This window comes from Artemia franciscana, chromosome 12 (genome assembly GCF_032884065.1).
Source record: "Artemia franciscana chromosome 12, ASM3288406v1, whole genome shotgun sequence".
In the NCBI taxonomy this organism is placed as follows: Eukaryota; Metazoa; Arthropoda; class Branchiopoda; order Anostraca; family Artemiidae; genus Artemia; species Artemia franciscana.
The window spans coordinates 21,243,138-21,257,062 of record NC_088874.1 but is presented as its reverse complement, the minus strand read 5'-3'; the positions used below and the strand labels follow the sequence as shown (position 1 = coordinate 21,257,062).

The window sequence follows — 13,925 nt, the reverse complement described above, 5'->3', positions numbered from 1 at the left end:
TTTCTTCGTAATTGGTGTCACTTGATATCGTGAGCGATTCTTTGAGTAAGTTTGTTTTCATTTATTTTTTTATATTGTATTTTGCTGATGACGGCTATTGAAATATATATTTGGAATATTCGAATAGGCTATGCAGCTTTGTTATTCACCGTCTTCACCAATTCTTCATTATCTTCTCTTTTTTGTATGATATAATGGCAGTGTGGTCTTCGTCGTTATTTAGATTATGTAGTAGATCACGAGAATGTAAATTTAACTTGATGAGTGAATTTCAAATTTGCAAAATATTTACTTCATTTACCACCGCAAACCCGAAATTCAGCATTAATCCATAATAATAAAATAGCCGACACAGCAATAGCTCTATCAAAACGTATTTGGGAATAGAGTCGCAACATCAGTTTTCATCCATGGTATCCCCCTCTTATACAGTGATATTTGAAGTTGTATGTATGTAAAAGTTGTTTAGCGGTTTTATAGATGGCCTTTACTAATTGTTCTGATAGTTATGATGTCTCTTTTTTCTTTCTATTATTCCTTTTTTTTGTCGTTTTCTCTACGTGCTCCGTCTCTGTGTACTTTTTTATTGTATGACTGGTAGAAATGAGTAAATAATAATTCATAATGGGGAGTGGGCTTCTAAGTAAGACTCTTCTGGTTAAATTAAAGCTCAACAAGAAATGCCAAATCTGAATACTGGATATGTCGTAATTTTGGATCCATTGACTCAGAATTTGTTTGTAAATGATATCTACCTATCATCTAGATCTACACAAAACTCAAATTTAGCTAGCCTGAACTTGTTAAAGGCTTGTCTGTCAAAGTGTTATAAAATAAATTCGGTTTGAATTGCATCTTCAATCTTATTGTGTTTAATGCTTAAATCTGATTGCAAGCTTTAGCTTGTATTGAAACAAGCTGAATCATAGTTTTGATAAAAATCTGTTTGTGAATGGGCTTTTAAAGTACCAAGGAGAGTAAAAATGAAACTTGATTCCTTAAACTGGTACATCAGAAATTTACTGAGCTGCATACGCCTTGAAAATTAGCAAAATCTGGGTACTCTTTTTTAGTCTAAAAAGCCTCCATATACTGTTATGCCGTTTCTACAATTAACTGACACCAAGTTTAAACACAGGGAACATTATGTGAAGGACGAGAAATAACAGATAAAATATATTATTGCCGTGGAGCTCCAGAAAGTTTAAATTTCCTGATAGTTGTAGCAGAAGGCAAACGCTGCAATTAATTGGTAATAAATTGAAAAAAAATTGATTGAATGATAAGAATCATATAAGTAACTAAGTAATCTATAGATCCATGACGTCTTGTTTTAAAATGTAAATTGAAAAGAAATGTATACATCATTGAATAGCTAAAAATATATGCTATCCATTAATAATAATTAAAATTATTTAAATCATTAGTTCAGTATTAAAATGTTCTCAGAAAGACCAATTATCCTATTTTGTTACATTTTTCCCTTAAGTGTCTTGACTACTCACATATCAATAGGATCCTTATTTTTGCTTCTGATTCCGAAAATATCACTTTTATCGCTTAATTTGACTAATTTAAAGCGCAAATTCGTTATGTATTTTTCGCTTGAGACACTATTGTCTTAAATTATTGTCTACTGAAAGATCGATTGATTACTTTGTGGGTGAACCATCCTGTTGGGCTTTAAACTACCTTGTTGTGTAAACAGGATAACAATTGTCAAATTACCGAATGAGTATCCGCTAATTTTTTGACAGTTCAATGTGGCAGCAATTCTGAAACTTAGCACAAAAGATTCCTAGTTTGAATAATATAAATACAGGTATGCCTTGGAATGTATTTATGAATGTAATAGATATGAATAGACCTAAAATGGAGCGGGAAGCTGAACATGTTTTCATTTTGATGTTCTTGGTTGGTATAATTCAACTGAAGAACCATTTATTATTTTCATATTGTTTGATTGCTTGCGTTTGTTGGTTACACATTCTGAAAACTTACAAAAGAATTTACAACTGTCCATCATGGCACGCAAATGTGAGTCTGGGCACAAATATTCAAAGAATTTTATGTTACGAAAGGCTCTAGTGATAAGAGGAGAATTCACTCAATAATTAAGTCTGGAAACTAGTGACAGTGTCAAGTTCCGTATTTTGAGAAGTAGGCTTCTATTTTCTATTTAAACGTAATATTTTAAAAATCTTCCAACTGTTGTGCCTTTTTCATTGCTTCTTTCCAAGTGCAGGATTTATAGGGTTATTGAACTTGAGGTAGCTGAAAGAGAATTACTTTTTTCAGCAAAGCCAAATGTTCCATCGACAGCCAATAAGGGAGAAGTGTTTGATTTAGATGATATTGATGAGGTTTTAGTAGTAAAACAAACACAACCAACAACTGCAGAAACTGAAGTTAAGCCAAAAGAAGTTGAGGAAGTAATTCTAATTGACTCTGATAGTGATGAACCTGCACTTAGTTCCACAAATACCAACTCAGCCACCCAGGGTACCAGTCTGAACAATATATCAGCGCCACCCCTCCCCCCTCAGCCCCCCATGGTGCGACCACCATCACCGGATATTATTGAGTTGGATTGATCTTCAATTTTTGTTGGAAAATACATGGTAATTATTATTTTTGATGTTTTTTCTAAAACTTTGTATTGGCTAGGACGACTTATGTGTAAAGAAAACTTATTTTTTTGGATTCGTATACCGAACGTACTTGTGGCCGTCTCTTGAAATATTAGCGGTGCATCTCAGGACTGATTTAGAGAAATCCATTCTCATTTGTAAGACCCGATCAAAGTTGAATCCCTCTGATAAAAATTGATTCAATCACTCTAACCCCATACAACCCTTTTAAAAATCTTTCGTCTATGCCTTACGTTTCGATCTACGCGTTTTTTGCGTTTTTTTTTTTTTTACTTTCTTATGTTTATAATGATTTAAATAATCTTACTAATCTTGTATCGTTTATAACAGGATTGTCACAGTCGTTTGAAAAGTTTATAGTAACGTGAAAATATATCAGTTGGCTAGAGTTTCACAGAACGCTTAGGAAATGCTGTGAATGGAATTGAAAGGGAGGTGTCTAATCTAGATAATGTTAACTTCCAACAGGGTAAAGCACAGTGTTTCGAAAATCCGGACACTTCTGCATACGTTCTGTTTTGACACACACACACGCGCGCGCAACCACTAACAAAAACACATTGGAAAACGATGTGCCTATCTCTGGAGGTTTTCGGCTGTCTTTTAATTCTTTCTCCACTGATCATATGAAAACGGATTTAAGGAGAATATCATCTTGCTGCTCTTCTATTGAAAAAGGGATCAATTACTAAATTTCTTTTGCAAGTATATTGGTGATGGTTTGTAATAGACTGGTATTAAAGAAATCATTTGGCGATTTTGCAGTCACATAAATGAGTCGAACTTCTCCTGAGTGGCATGTAGATAATTTCAATTCTATTTCGTTTTTCTTTTATTTTGTTATTCTATTTTCGATTCTATTTTTCTACCAGCTGCGCCATTTCACCAGCGTTCAAATGACATTTTCTAAGAGATACAACCAGGTTTTCCATTCCTTCTATATATTTCTGTGAGACAAATATGTCTGGTAAGAAATGTTAATTTAACTTAATTTGGCAGCAACAAAAACAAAATAATTTGAGATCCCCTGAAATTCGAGTCATTGACCAGTTCCGAGCTTTATAATCTGGATTTTTGTTTCACTAACATGTCAAGGCCCATGAAATTCACACACCCAAAGTGCACACTTCGTGCCGGTAGAGAAACAGTGCAGTGCAGTCGGAATCAACAGTGGTTTCATCCAAAGCATGCAGGCATTTCTATTGAGGAGAGAAAACAATGTGGTGAGTGGTCATGTTTAAACTGCCAGTCCACCCGTTCTCTGAATGGTGACCCTGAACCATATTTAACACCACTTTCTCTACCCTCTGGCTCTAAATCACGCTGTGCACCCAAGTGTGTCACAAAATCAACAACCCCAAATGACCAAAAAAGGTTAACGATATTCTCCATGAACGTGATATGGAAATAAAAAAAAAAAACTATGTGAAGATATCAACTCTCATAATTCCCGTCAGGTTCTTGTGGAAGATGAACTTTCAACTCTACAAAACAATCAAGTGGCCCTAAAATCAAAAATTACCAAATTACAAGAGGACTTAAAAAAAAAGGCGAATTACTATACTGGACTATTACTAAACTAAGGATCAATTATCAATGTTCAGTAACTCCATTATTATTTGCAAAATATGCCAAGAAAGCTTACAAATACCTACTTGATGCCGCTCTTGAGTTCAAAAATGGTTCAGTGACTTCCGGTTTGTTACATAAGAACCGAATGAAAGGAATAGCAAGGCTATTGAGAAATTATTACCCGACGATGATATCGCTATTATTTTTGAAAAAATTACGAAAGATAAGGATAAAAGAAAAAGAAATGTAAAAATAAGCAGAAAGAAAAATGTGATCTGTACTCATTTTAATAGTGGTTTCTGCAAGTTTCTACATATTTACCGTCATTTTATTTCGGGAATCTGTGTGTCTGATAGGTGTGTATTTGATCATGTCGACCTGTGTTCTGTTTTTTCTTGGATTGATGTGTCGTGTAGTTCTGCTCATGCATCATCAGGGGTGTAGGGTAGTTTTAAAACCCAACCGTTTTTAGGGTGGCGCTGAAAGTATTCAAGATCCCCTCATCCCCTACATCGTGTTCCATTTGACTTTCAGCCTTATCCCCGTGCATACCCGATGCAGAGCAGTATATTCCAGGAATTCATCCCTCGAAATAATCCTCCACCCCAAGTAATTACGCTTGCCGAGTCAAACCAGCCCCAAAATCAAATTACTCAAATCGGATCATCTCCAAACCCCTCTTTACTCACATTCTTCCCAAAATCCACTTCCTTTGGACTCCATTCCTCTCCGTGCGTCCAAGAAGCTACTGACCCGTTCTGGATTCCATCCGTTATTTTCCGAAACAAACCCGACCCTCCCATCTCAGACACCCTCCACCGTACTTTCCTCTCCCAGCATGATCTTGCCTTCCCATCTCCCCATATAAAAATACTCCCAAAGTTGACTTATTCCCGGATGACCAAGGAAACCTTTCACCCAGCCCTTGCTCTTTATCCCCGCTGGCTACCCTACCAGTGTGACTCTGGTTTGTTCCCACATGCAAAAATTATCCTGTAATAAATAGTTTGCTCCAAAAATTATCCGCTCCATCCCATCACCCAGTTAAAGCTCCACTCTTAAAGTCCAAGCATCGACCAGTTAATGCTTCACTGACTACTCGTGATTATTCAGACAAAAGGTATAGTTTCCCCTCTTTAGTAGAAGATAGTTTTACAAAAGAGAAAATTTTACCTGCGGCTCTCTGAATTTACTCCCAACTTTCAAAAGTGAACCTCGGCCCCTCCCACTTCAAAACCGGTCCAGTAGTCTCTTCATCCAGGTTGGTGAGTTTGAGCCTTATGACAAAACCTACCTATAATACACTGAATGATAATATTTCACTTTTAGGGGATGTTCTCCCCACTCCCAGCGTTATTTTTAATACTTACACCCTGCCAAAGCTGTCTCAGAATAAAGGTTTTTTGAATAAATCAGTTGTTAAAGAGTTTGATAAAAAAAAGAACGTTATCATTTCCCCGTTTTCTCCTTACGAATGCCGAAAGTTTAAATTGGAAAAGTTAGTTGAGTAAGTAAGTTTGAGTAAGTTAGTAAGTTATTGGAAAAGTTAGTTGAGTAAGAAGCAAAAGCAAAATTGAACCATATTGATACAATTATAGTTACTGAAGTCCACGCGCAAAATCCAAATCTCCTTAAAATGACTGGTTCTCAGGAGTTTATCAAGCTACACCCGGTTGACCACCCACTGGGAAAAACAGGAGAAGGAGTAATGATTTTCGCAAAGGATTGCCTATCTCCTACCCTTATCCATTTGCAAGGACTAGTTGAGTGCGATGAAATCATTTGGATTTCTGCCAAGCCCAAATGCCTACCGCGGCCTTACACTGGCTGAATAATTTCTTCATTTTACTATTCACCCGGACAGAATGCTTGTTCTCATCGTAACTTTCATGACAGGCTACAAGCAAGTCTTGACTTTGTGATGACAGAGTATCCAAATGCCGGCATTCTTATAGCAGGAGATGCGTCTGTGCAAAGATCAGAAGCTTAAGCAAATTTTTGATTTCCCTACTTTACCGTGGATTTCCCTTCAGTGGAACCAGTTCGGATGTTATTTGCACCAATCTTAAAACCTTTTACAATATTCCAACTACCCTCCCCCCCCCTCGGTGGTAGCTATTTTTTCATGCTACATTTGAAATCACTGCTAGTTTTTAAAACAAGTTACTCCGTTTCTTAATTTCCGTACCGGCCAATAACAAGTCAAGGTCGTTTTGATTTTGGATTATGTCTGAGAGCTGGGATGATGTTTTGTCGTGTGTAAATCTTAATTCAAAGATTAGCTTGTTTCAAACAATATTTAGGACAAATCACCAAAATTGTTTCTCAGAGGTTATCAAGATGGTATGCTCCTCAGATAAATTATACATGAATGAAAATATAAAAGGGCTAATCCATTTAAAACTAAAACTTTTGCACCTCGGAAAGAAAGAGGAAGCCTCAACCCTCCATAAACAAATAAAAGAAAGAAATACGTCGTGCTGCTTCTCGTTATGGTGAGAGTAAATTGAATTACTTAATTCAGAGCAAACCTTAGCAATGCTTTAAGAAAGTGAAAGAAATGGGGGGTCACTCGTGCAAGAACCTTGATTTGCTACTGGATGAATCGCCTGCAGACCAGCGAACGAGCTTAATTCAATCTAGCTAGCGTTGTGCAAACGTCCCCCCTCTCGAAGAAGCAGTTAATCCCTGAAAATCCAAAAAATAAAATCCTGGAAATTTCAAAGAAGCAAATAATAGAAAAAATACAGAAACTGAAAAAATTTGTATGTGCCCCATTGATATCCCAATTGATCTAATAAAAGCATTCCCTGATAAACTATCAACACCCCTTGTTAGTATTTTTAATCATATTAGTGATTTCGGATGTTACCCGTCGTGCTGAAGGCCGGGCTATATTACTCCAATCCAAAAGAAGGGAGGCGTGAACGATTTTACTGGAATACGACCAATCACCTTAACCCCAGCTTTCTCAAAAATGTACAAGGGTTTCTTAAGGACCGCTCCGGCTTACGCATAAAAAAAAAAATGTATGTGTATAATCCTTATTTTCCACGTCCATTCATAGTTACAGAAATTTGTACAGCGAACGTTTTCAATTATCACAGGAATTTTAAAGTTATTGTGGCTTGTACAACTGCCATTTTGTTACATCAGCGTAGTCGGTACTCTCTCTTTAAAATAATCTCCATAAAAAAAAAACTCAAAATTTCATTGATTTTCCATAGCATTAACCCATTTTTGGCAAAATTAAATATTTAATTTTTCTTCTTTTCGTTCTCAAATTTACACGTGACGCAAAAGTCGGCTGCCTATGGGTTTTGAATAGCTTACGTACAATTATTAGCAAAAAAAATAGGACTTGCTTCTATTAATCTTTAACACACTGAGAGAAGCGTGTACTAAACAAACAAAGCTAAAACTCTGTTTAAAAACTGATGTGTGAAAAGGAGGGTACAATAAATGCTTTCTTTTATTTTGTTCTGTCTTTTTCAGGATTTGTTTTCTACAGTTCTAATTCGATCATGTTGAACAATTAGTTGAATCCTATTTGAGACAGTGATTTTTTTAATGTAGTGATAGATAATTTTTATAAATAAAGGTATTTATAACTTTAACAGGTTTGGAGATATTTCGTCGACGGGTAGTCTTGGAGGTCCTCCTAAATTTAATATATATATATATATATATATATATATATATATATATATATATATATATATATATAAATAAGTTGTTTGTGGGCTATGTCTGTCGAGTGACGTCATGTCGTCATGAAGTTAGTTGTCGTCATGTTTGTTATGACGATGACGTCATTGAAGGTATTTAAGAAAATCGTTCAAAGACGAATTTTTAATTGTAAGAATATCTTGGACGGAAAAATGTTTAATTGAAAAATGACCGAAGAACCTACAATGGCAACAGCCGAGGAAGCTGCTCAAAGAGTCTATGCCAAAAAACTTGCGGCTGATAGAGATAGTAAGAAAAGTAAGCGTGCCGAGGAATCACAAGAACAGCAAGAAAACAGGCTTGTGGCTGATAGAGAAAGTAAGAACAGAAAGCGTGCCAAGGAATCACAATATATATATATATATATATATATATATATATATATATATATATATATATATATATATATATATATATATATAAATATATATATATATATATATATACTAGCTAAGATCCAACTAAGATTCAGTGAGCAGTAGTGAAAGTCGAACATCCCAAATATTTACACATACACTTCTATAACCAATGATTATATTTATATTTCTTTTGGGCAATCCTTTTTTCATTTTGCACAGTCATGCAAGGATACAATTGCATTCAAGACCAATTTAGTTGCTATTAAGCAGAATGGTTTCGCCAAAGGCTCAGTTTAAAGGACCGATTTTTATTATACAGTTTAAATTTAACCTAAAGGGCTGAAGAGACACAAAATTTTCTTCCACAGTCTAAGAGCGTATACATGTGAGCGATAAAAAGGCTTTTGAAGGAAAAGCAAGTTTTTTTGGCAAATACTTACGCTTAAAGAAGAACTTTATGTTAATTTTTAACCTGTTTCATAATAATTATTTAGAAATCTTTAGAAATAGTCTACAGGAGAAAAAAAAACTATACCAGGTCTTTTTTTATTAAGGAAACAAAAAAAAAACGAAAAAAAAAACGAATGTTTTCTAACTGGTAATCCCCTTGGTAAGCAAAAATATCTTTTCCCTTTAGTTGAGGCAACAGCCTTTGAAAGTTTCAAGCCAATCAGAAAAAGTAACTCACAAGTAATACATGCGCTACACGCTTTGGTGTGCTTAATTTCCTTTACAAAAGAGTATTAACACTAATATTAATATATACATCATTTTATTTAGAATAAATTTTAAAAAGACACAAAGTTGAATTTTAAAGGGCACTAAATAGGGTGAGACCTTTTGAATTTCAACCTTCTGGCCACAAGTTCCTATATTAAAGGTCTAGTTTCCTTGGTGGCCTAACTAATCTTCCAAACCGTGTTCTGTGGCACGGAGCCTCTGCGAAGACACTTTTTGAAGGCGATATTGGGCTGTTGGAAACATGGGGAGGGGCTTTATTTCTTGGAACTGTATTGATAGGTGGCGTAGTAAATGGGATCTCTTTCATAATACAGGCGGCTTGATCATCCCCACACTCGGCATTTGGGTGATATGTGTCATGTTTGGTCCTATACCTCTTGCACTTTGATGCTACAGGTAGAGCATCAGATATGTGTACTCTGTTTCTCTGCATGATTGATCCAGGTTCCGTTGATAACTGTAATAACCAAGGGTGTCCTGCTGGTTTGACTACCTTGGCTGTGTTCAAAAGACCATCTGCTTCTTTTTGGTAAACGGCAATGTCGCCTGAATTTAGCTCATTACGAGGCTTGGAATCTTGGGCTTTTTCTGAGCCTTCTAAATTTGTTTCATTTAGAACTTCATCAGAGCCTGGGTTGCACATCATGCACAAATGGAAATCATGACTTTTGCATACTACAGCAGCACACAGGTCACACCGAAGCTGCTTTTTATCTTCTGGCTTGTCACCGCAAATATAACAAAATAAATGTCTGTCGTGAACCATGCACATGTCCTCCAGAATCTGCAGGCATAGCTCCGGTCTAAGTCTTTGGAGCACTTCCTGAATTGGGAAATCAGGCTGCACGTGCTCAGAACTGATTTGTTTTTCTAAATATTCATTTGTATGAATAATAGCATACATGCCACAATTGTATATATCATTTTGCTTGTGAACAGGATAGCTTTTGCAGGATAGCTTTAAGTATCTTTCGTCATTTTGACATAAAGCTTGAATCCTCTTCAGAATAATAGCTGCTTCCTTTCTGTTCGACGGACTAAAGCCATCCATCAGGTGAAAACAAGACTCTTTAAAATTTATCACAGCCAAAATAAAGTGGTTTCTACCAGTATCACTTATGTATTGGCCCGCTTTCACATAAAGAGGCAGGAGCAACACGGAACAGTGTTTGGGCACTTGGTAAAATGCTTTTAATAATTCTTCCTGCTTGTCTGGTCGTGGAGTTGCAGAAACAAGAGGGAGATTGGCATCGCAGCTTATAGTATAGACATTCTGAAATGATCGACTTACAAAGTTTATGGCAAACGATACAGCTCTAGTTGTAAGCCATTTATTTGGAGTTAAAATAGAGATCAAATCCACCACTGAAAAGGGGTTAATATCACTCTCATATAGAAGAGGCGAATATGATTCAAAAAAGGCCAACTTATTCGGATTATTAAGTTGATAGTCCCTATCGAAGAGAAGACCAAATTTTTGGCCCAAAAGACACACCAGTTTATCCTTTACTTCTGCTGATATTTTATAACTGCTAAGGTCTAATGAATGTGTAAGACCGTTACCAAATCTTATTACGTTGGACATTTTACTTATCCTCCTTTGACTATAGCTTTCTGGAAATGGCTTCTTTTTGAGAGGCTCCGAATCTGAAACTATTGCTGCACCTGGTAAAGTAAACGGTTCTGCTTTTCTTTTCCTCGATTGCATCTCAAGAATATATCCTCTTCTCAGGAATTCTGGGTCTTTAACAAATGAACCCATATTTTGCATCTGATGGACGTCGCATTTCTTGTCGTTGAACTTGTGGCAGAAAACGTTTTCACTTTTAATCCCTAATGGCGAAAAGTAATAGTTAATATTTCTTTCTGCAAGAGATATCATCTTGACCTCACTTTGAGCTTTCAGAATTACAACTGACTGTCGTAGCACGAGCGATATTCTTATATAGAAGAGTGACGTCATCATTTCCTCAATGCAATGGTTTGTAGAAAGAAAATGACGTCAAGACTATCTGCTCTACTATGGTTTCTGTACGTTCTATAAAGATTTCATAACTAAAAATGATGTCATACCAATTCCACTGCTATTGCAAGTCCGATTAGATTGATATCAGATTACTCGGTACCATACTTCAAATATAGAAAATGTCTTCCAAAAGGCTCCCTGTATTTTTTTTCACCAGTCGATAAAGAATACATTGCGTAACCTTTATGGGTTGGGAGGTGAATATTAAGATGGACGTGCTAAAAGGCTTAAACCTAAATAAACTAAATTTTTTGGCCCAATTCTCTAAGCAATCATAAGCGCTAGCGAGGTAAGTGGATGGTGTCTTCTTTTTTGCATATCTTGAGTGCATAATAATTCCGAAAGGAGTCAAATACCATGCAGGTTTCCAAAAGTCAAATTTAAACAAAAGCACAAGTCGTCCAGACAAGTAACTTTTTATTCACCTGTAAATATTTATTCAACCTTATATTAAAGCAAATAAGCAGTTTCTTTTTTTGCATAGCTTCTGGAAGGTCATTCCACATGGTAACAGTACGTCTAATAAAGTGCTATTTCAATTACTCCCCCTACTGTAGGTAGCTCTGATGAGAAACAATATAGCTAGAACGCTAGTCATATTGCTCGGTAACTTTGCTCTGCCACGTATACGCTTTTGAAAACTTCTATTGTGGAGAGTAGAGCATATATTTATGATGGACCGACACAGACGTTATACCACAACACTTCCATAACAACCAGGGGACTGTAAGGTTTGAGCAAAAGGTTTTCGACCATGATGATTCCAATGGTGTTTTTTGTTTCGTTCCAGCGCCATCTTTTAGGCGTTTTATGATATTTTTCGGAATTCCCAAAATTGGTTTTCAAAATAAAATTTTACTATTTAGACTAGTCTAGACAGTAGTTACCACTCCTGAATCAGTTTGAAACGTTCACATCTTTTTTAATTTCTGGTTAATATGGGCCGTGGTTCGTCCTTTACTAGATTGCAGCGACAGCTGAAACCATGATTAGAAGATAAAATATTTTGTTGCTCAGATTGCTTGATTTTAGTTTCGTGGGAGACAATTAATATGCCACTGGACCATTGGTAATTAGTGGATGGAGCATATTCAGTACCAAGCTTAAGGTCAATTATGAATAGTGGAAGGACGAATTGGTTAGGAAGAAGTTCTTATATTTAATTATAACTCCTAGCTTCTGGCGCTCGGCCTATTTGAGATCTACCAAGAAATTTACTCATAAAACACAAAGATTAACAATTCTTCAATCAATTGACCATTTCCTTCATCATTTCCTGAAAGTTCCAAATTTATATACTTAGACATTCCTGAGTTACAGCCTATTGACAACTCGTATACACATACGGTATTTTGATTTAGTTCAACACTCCTGAACACTTTCCATTCTCTGAAAGTCTCACCTGAATACTCTTCGTCTTTTTGGAAAGTAAATGGTCAAACATACATACCTTTCTCAAAAACATTACAATGTGTAAACAATGAACGAATTGCCTAACTTACAGTCTTTGCCCAAAGGGCTGTACGGGACATCTACATCTACAAATTAATGGACTTGTATAAATATTGTATTAATGTTTCTCCAGGCACAGAGGGGATAAGGCCAGGCGGGGCATCCTGGGCCTTAGGAATGGGTGGTAACAAGTTCTACCAAGAGCTTTATTTTCACTGATTTTTAAAGTTGATTTTCCTCTTTTACTATACAAAAATTTCAAATGTATTTAAGCCAACGCATACAAAATATTTAAACATCAGAGAATACTATTGTGGAGGTCATGATGGCTTCAGCCCCTTAGAAGACCAATTTATGCAGAACTTCTATCCAGATGAACAATAATACCCGTCTCTGCCCACCGAATTTCTTTAGTAAAATTATTATAAAGAACTTATTCAACAAAACTACTGTTCATCTAAAATTTTGACCAAATAATCAAAATTTGTCCAACATTTTACTTACAATCCAATATTTGAAATCTCAAGCAGAGAACTGATAAAGCGAGAAGCTACCAACCAATTTACAAGCATTTGTAGTTACACCATACCTAAAAAAAACTCCAATTTCCATTCTAAGGCACAGGTGGAATTATCAAGGTGGAATATGAGTGGGAATTATCAAGGAGGGGATGGATACGCCGGCTGCGGTATGTTATTGCTATACATTACGTAAGGATATACAATAAACACACAAATTCTGAGAACAATTGTCTTCGGAAAATTCACAGGAAAACACATTTTCCTACTCGATTTTCAACGACAATTTACTTTACTTGTTTATATTTTTTAGTTTTCCACTACCTCCCCCTTATGTTCATTAAATATAATCAAACATAATCAAGTTGTAAGTAAGGAGCGACTCGGCTCAATAGTAACCGAAACTCTAGAAAAAGGAATTCTGATATCATTAGATACATCAAATGAATATGCTGATTCCAAATAGAAGTTACCAGCGTGAGAAAATTGGCCTGATTTTTCAAATAGGTGGGAAATACCAAGTCCCCTAAAAACCACAATATTTAGCAGATGTTTCCTCCTCCTATATATTTTGCATTTTCTGCCAGAACAAAGATCACGAATGCGTTTTTATTTGTTCTTTTTTTCAAGGGATGATTATATCGAAATAATGGTCCTTTTTTTTCTTCTCTCAAAGTACAATGTGAGAAGTCTAGGGAAGAAAAGACGAATTGAAATTGAAACAAACCAAATATATTCAAAATGGATGGCTATTTCCCAAGTAGGGATAGCTCTGTGCCACGGTTTGTTGATTAAATACAAAGGGGCTCTGCCCTTGGGGTCCCTGACGCCAGTATACTCGTTTTGTTGTGCATTTTCGGCCTTCGGCTTGCTTCAA

At 35.9% G+C, this 13,925-nt stretch overlaps 1 protein-coding gene across 2 annotated transcripts in view; it reads left to right on the top strand.

The window, feature by feature from the left end:
- Positions 1-13,925, top strand: part of LOC136033835 (E3 SUMO-protein ligase PIAS1-like) — a 32,885-nt gene that overhangs the window by 16,781 nt on the left and 2,179 nt on the right. The window contains exons 4-5 of one of the 2 annotated variants that reach the window (XM_065714773.1): positions 2,299-2,621; positions 7,719-7,840. In XM_065714773.1, coding sequence (XP_065570845.1) covers positions 2,299-2,594 — 296 coding nt within the window. In that variant the 3' untranslated portion in view covers positions 2,595-2,621; positions 7,719-7,840. Of the gene's footprint in view, positions 1-2,298; positions 2,622-7,718; positions 7,841-13,925 lie in introns of those variants that run through there. The other variant, XM_065714774.1, reaches the window with a different exon arrangement.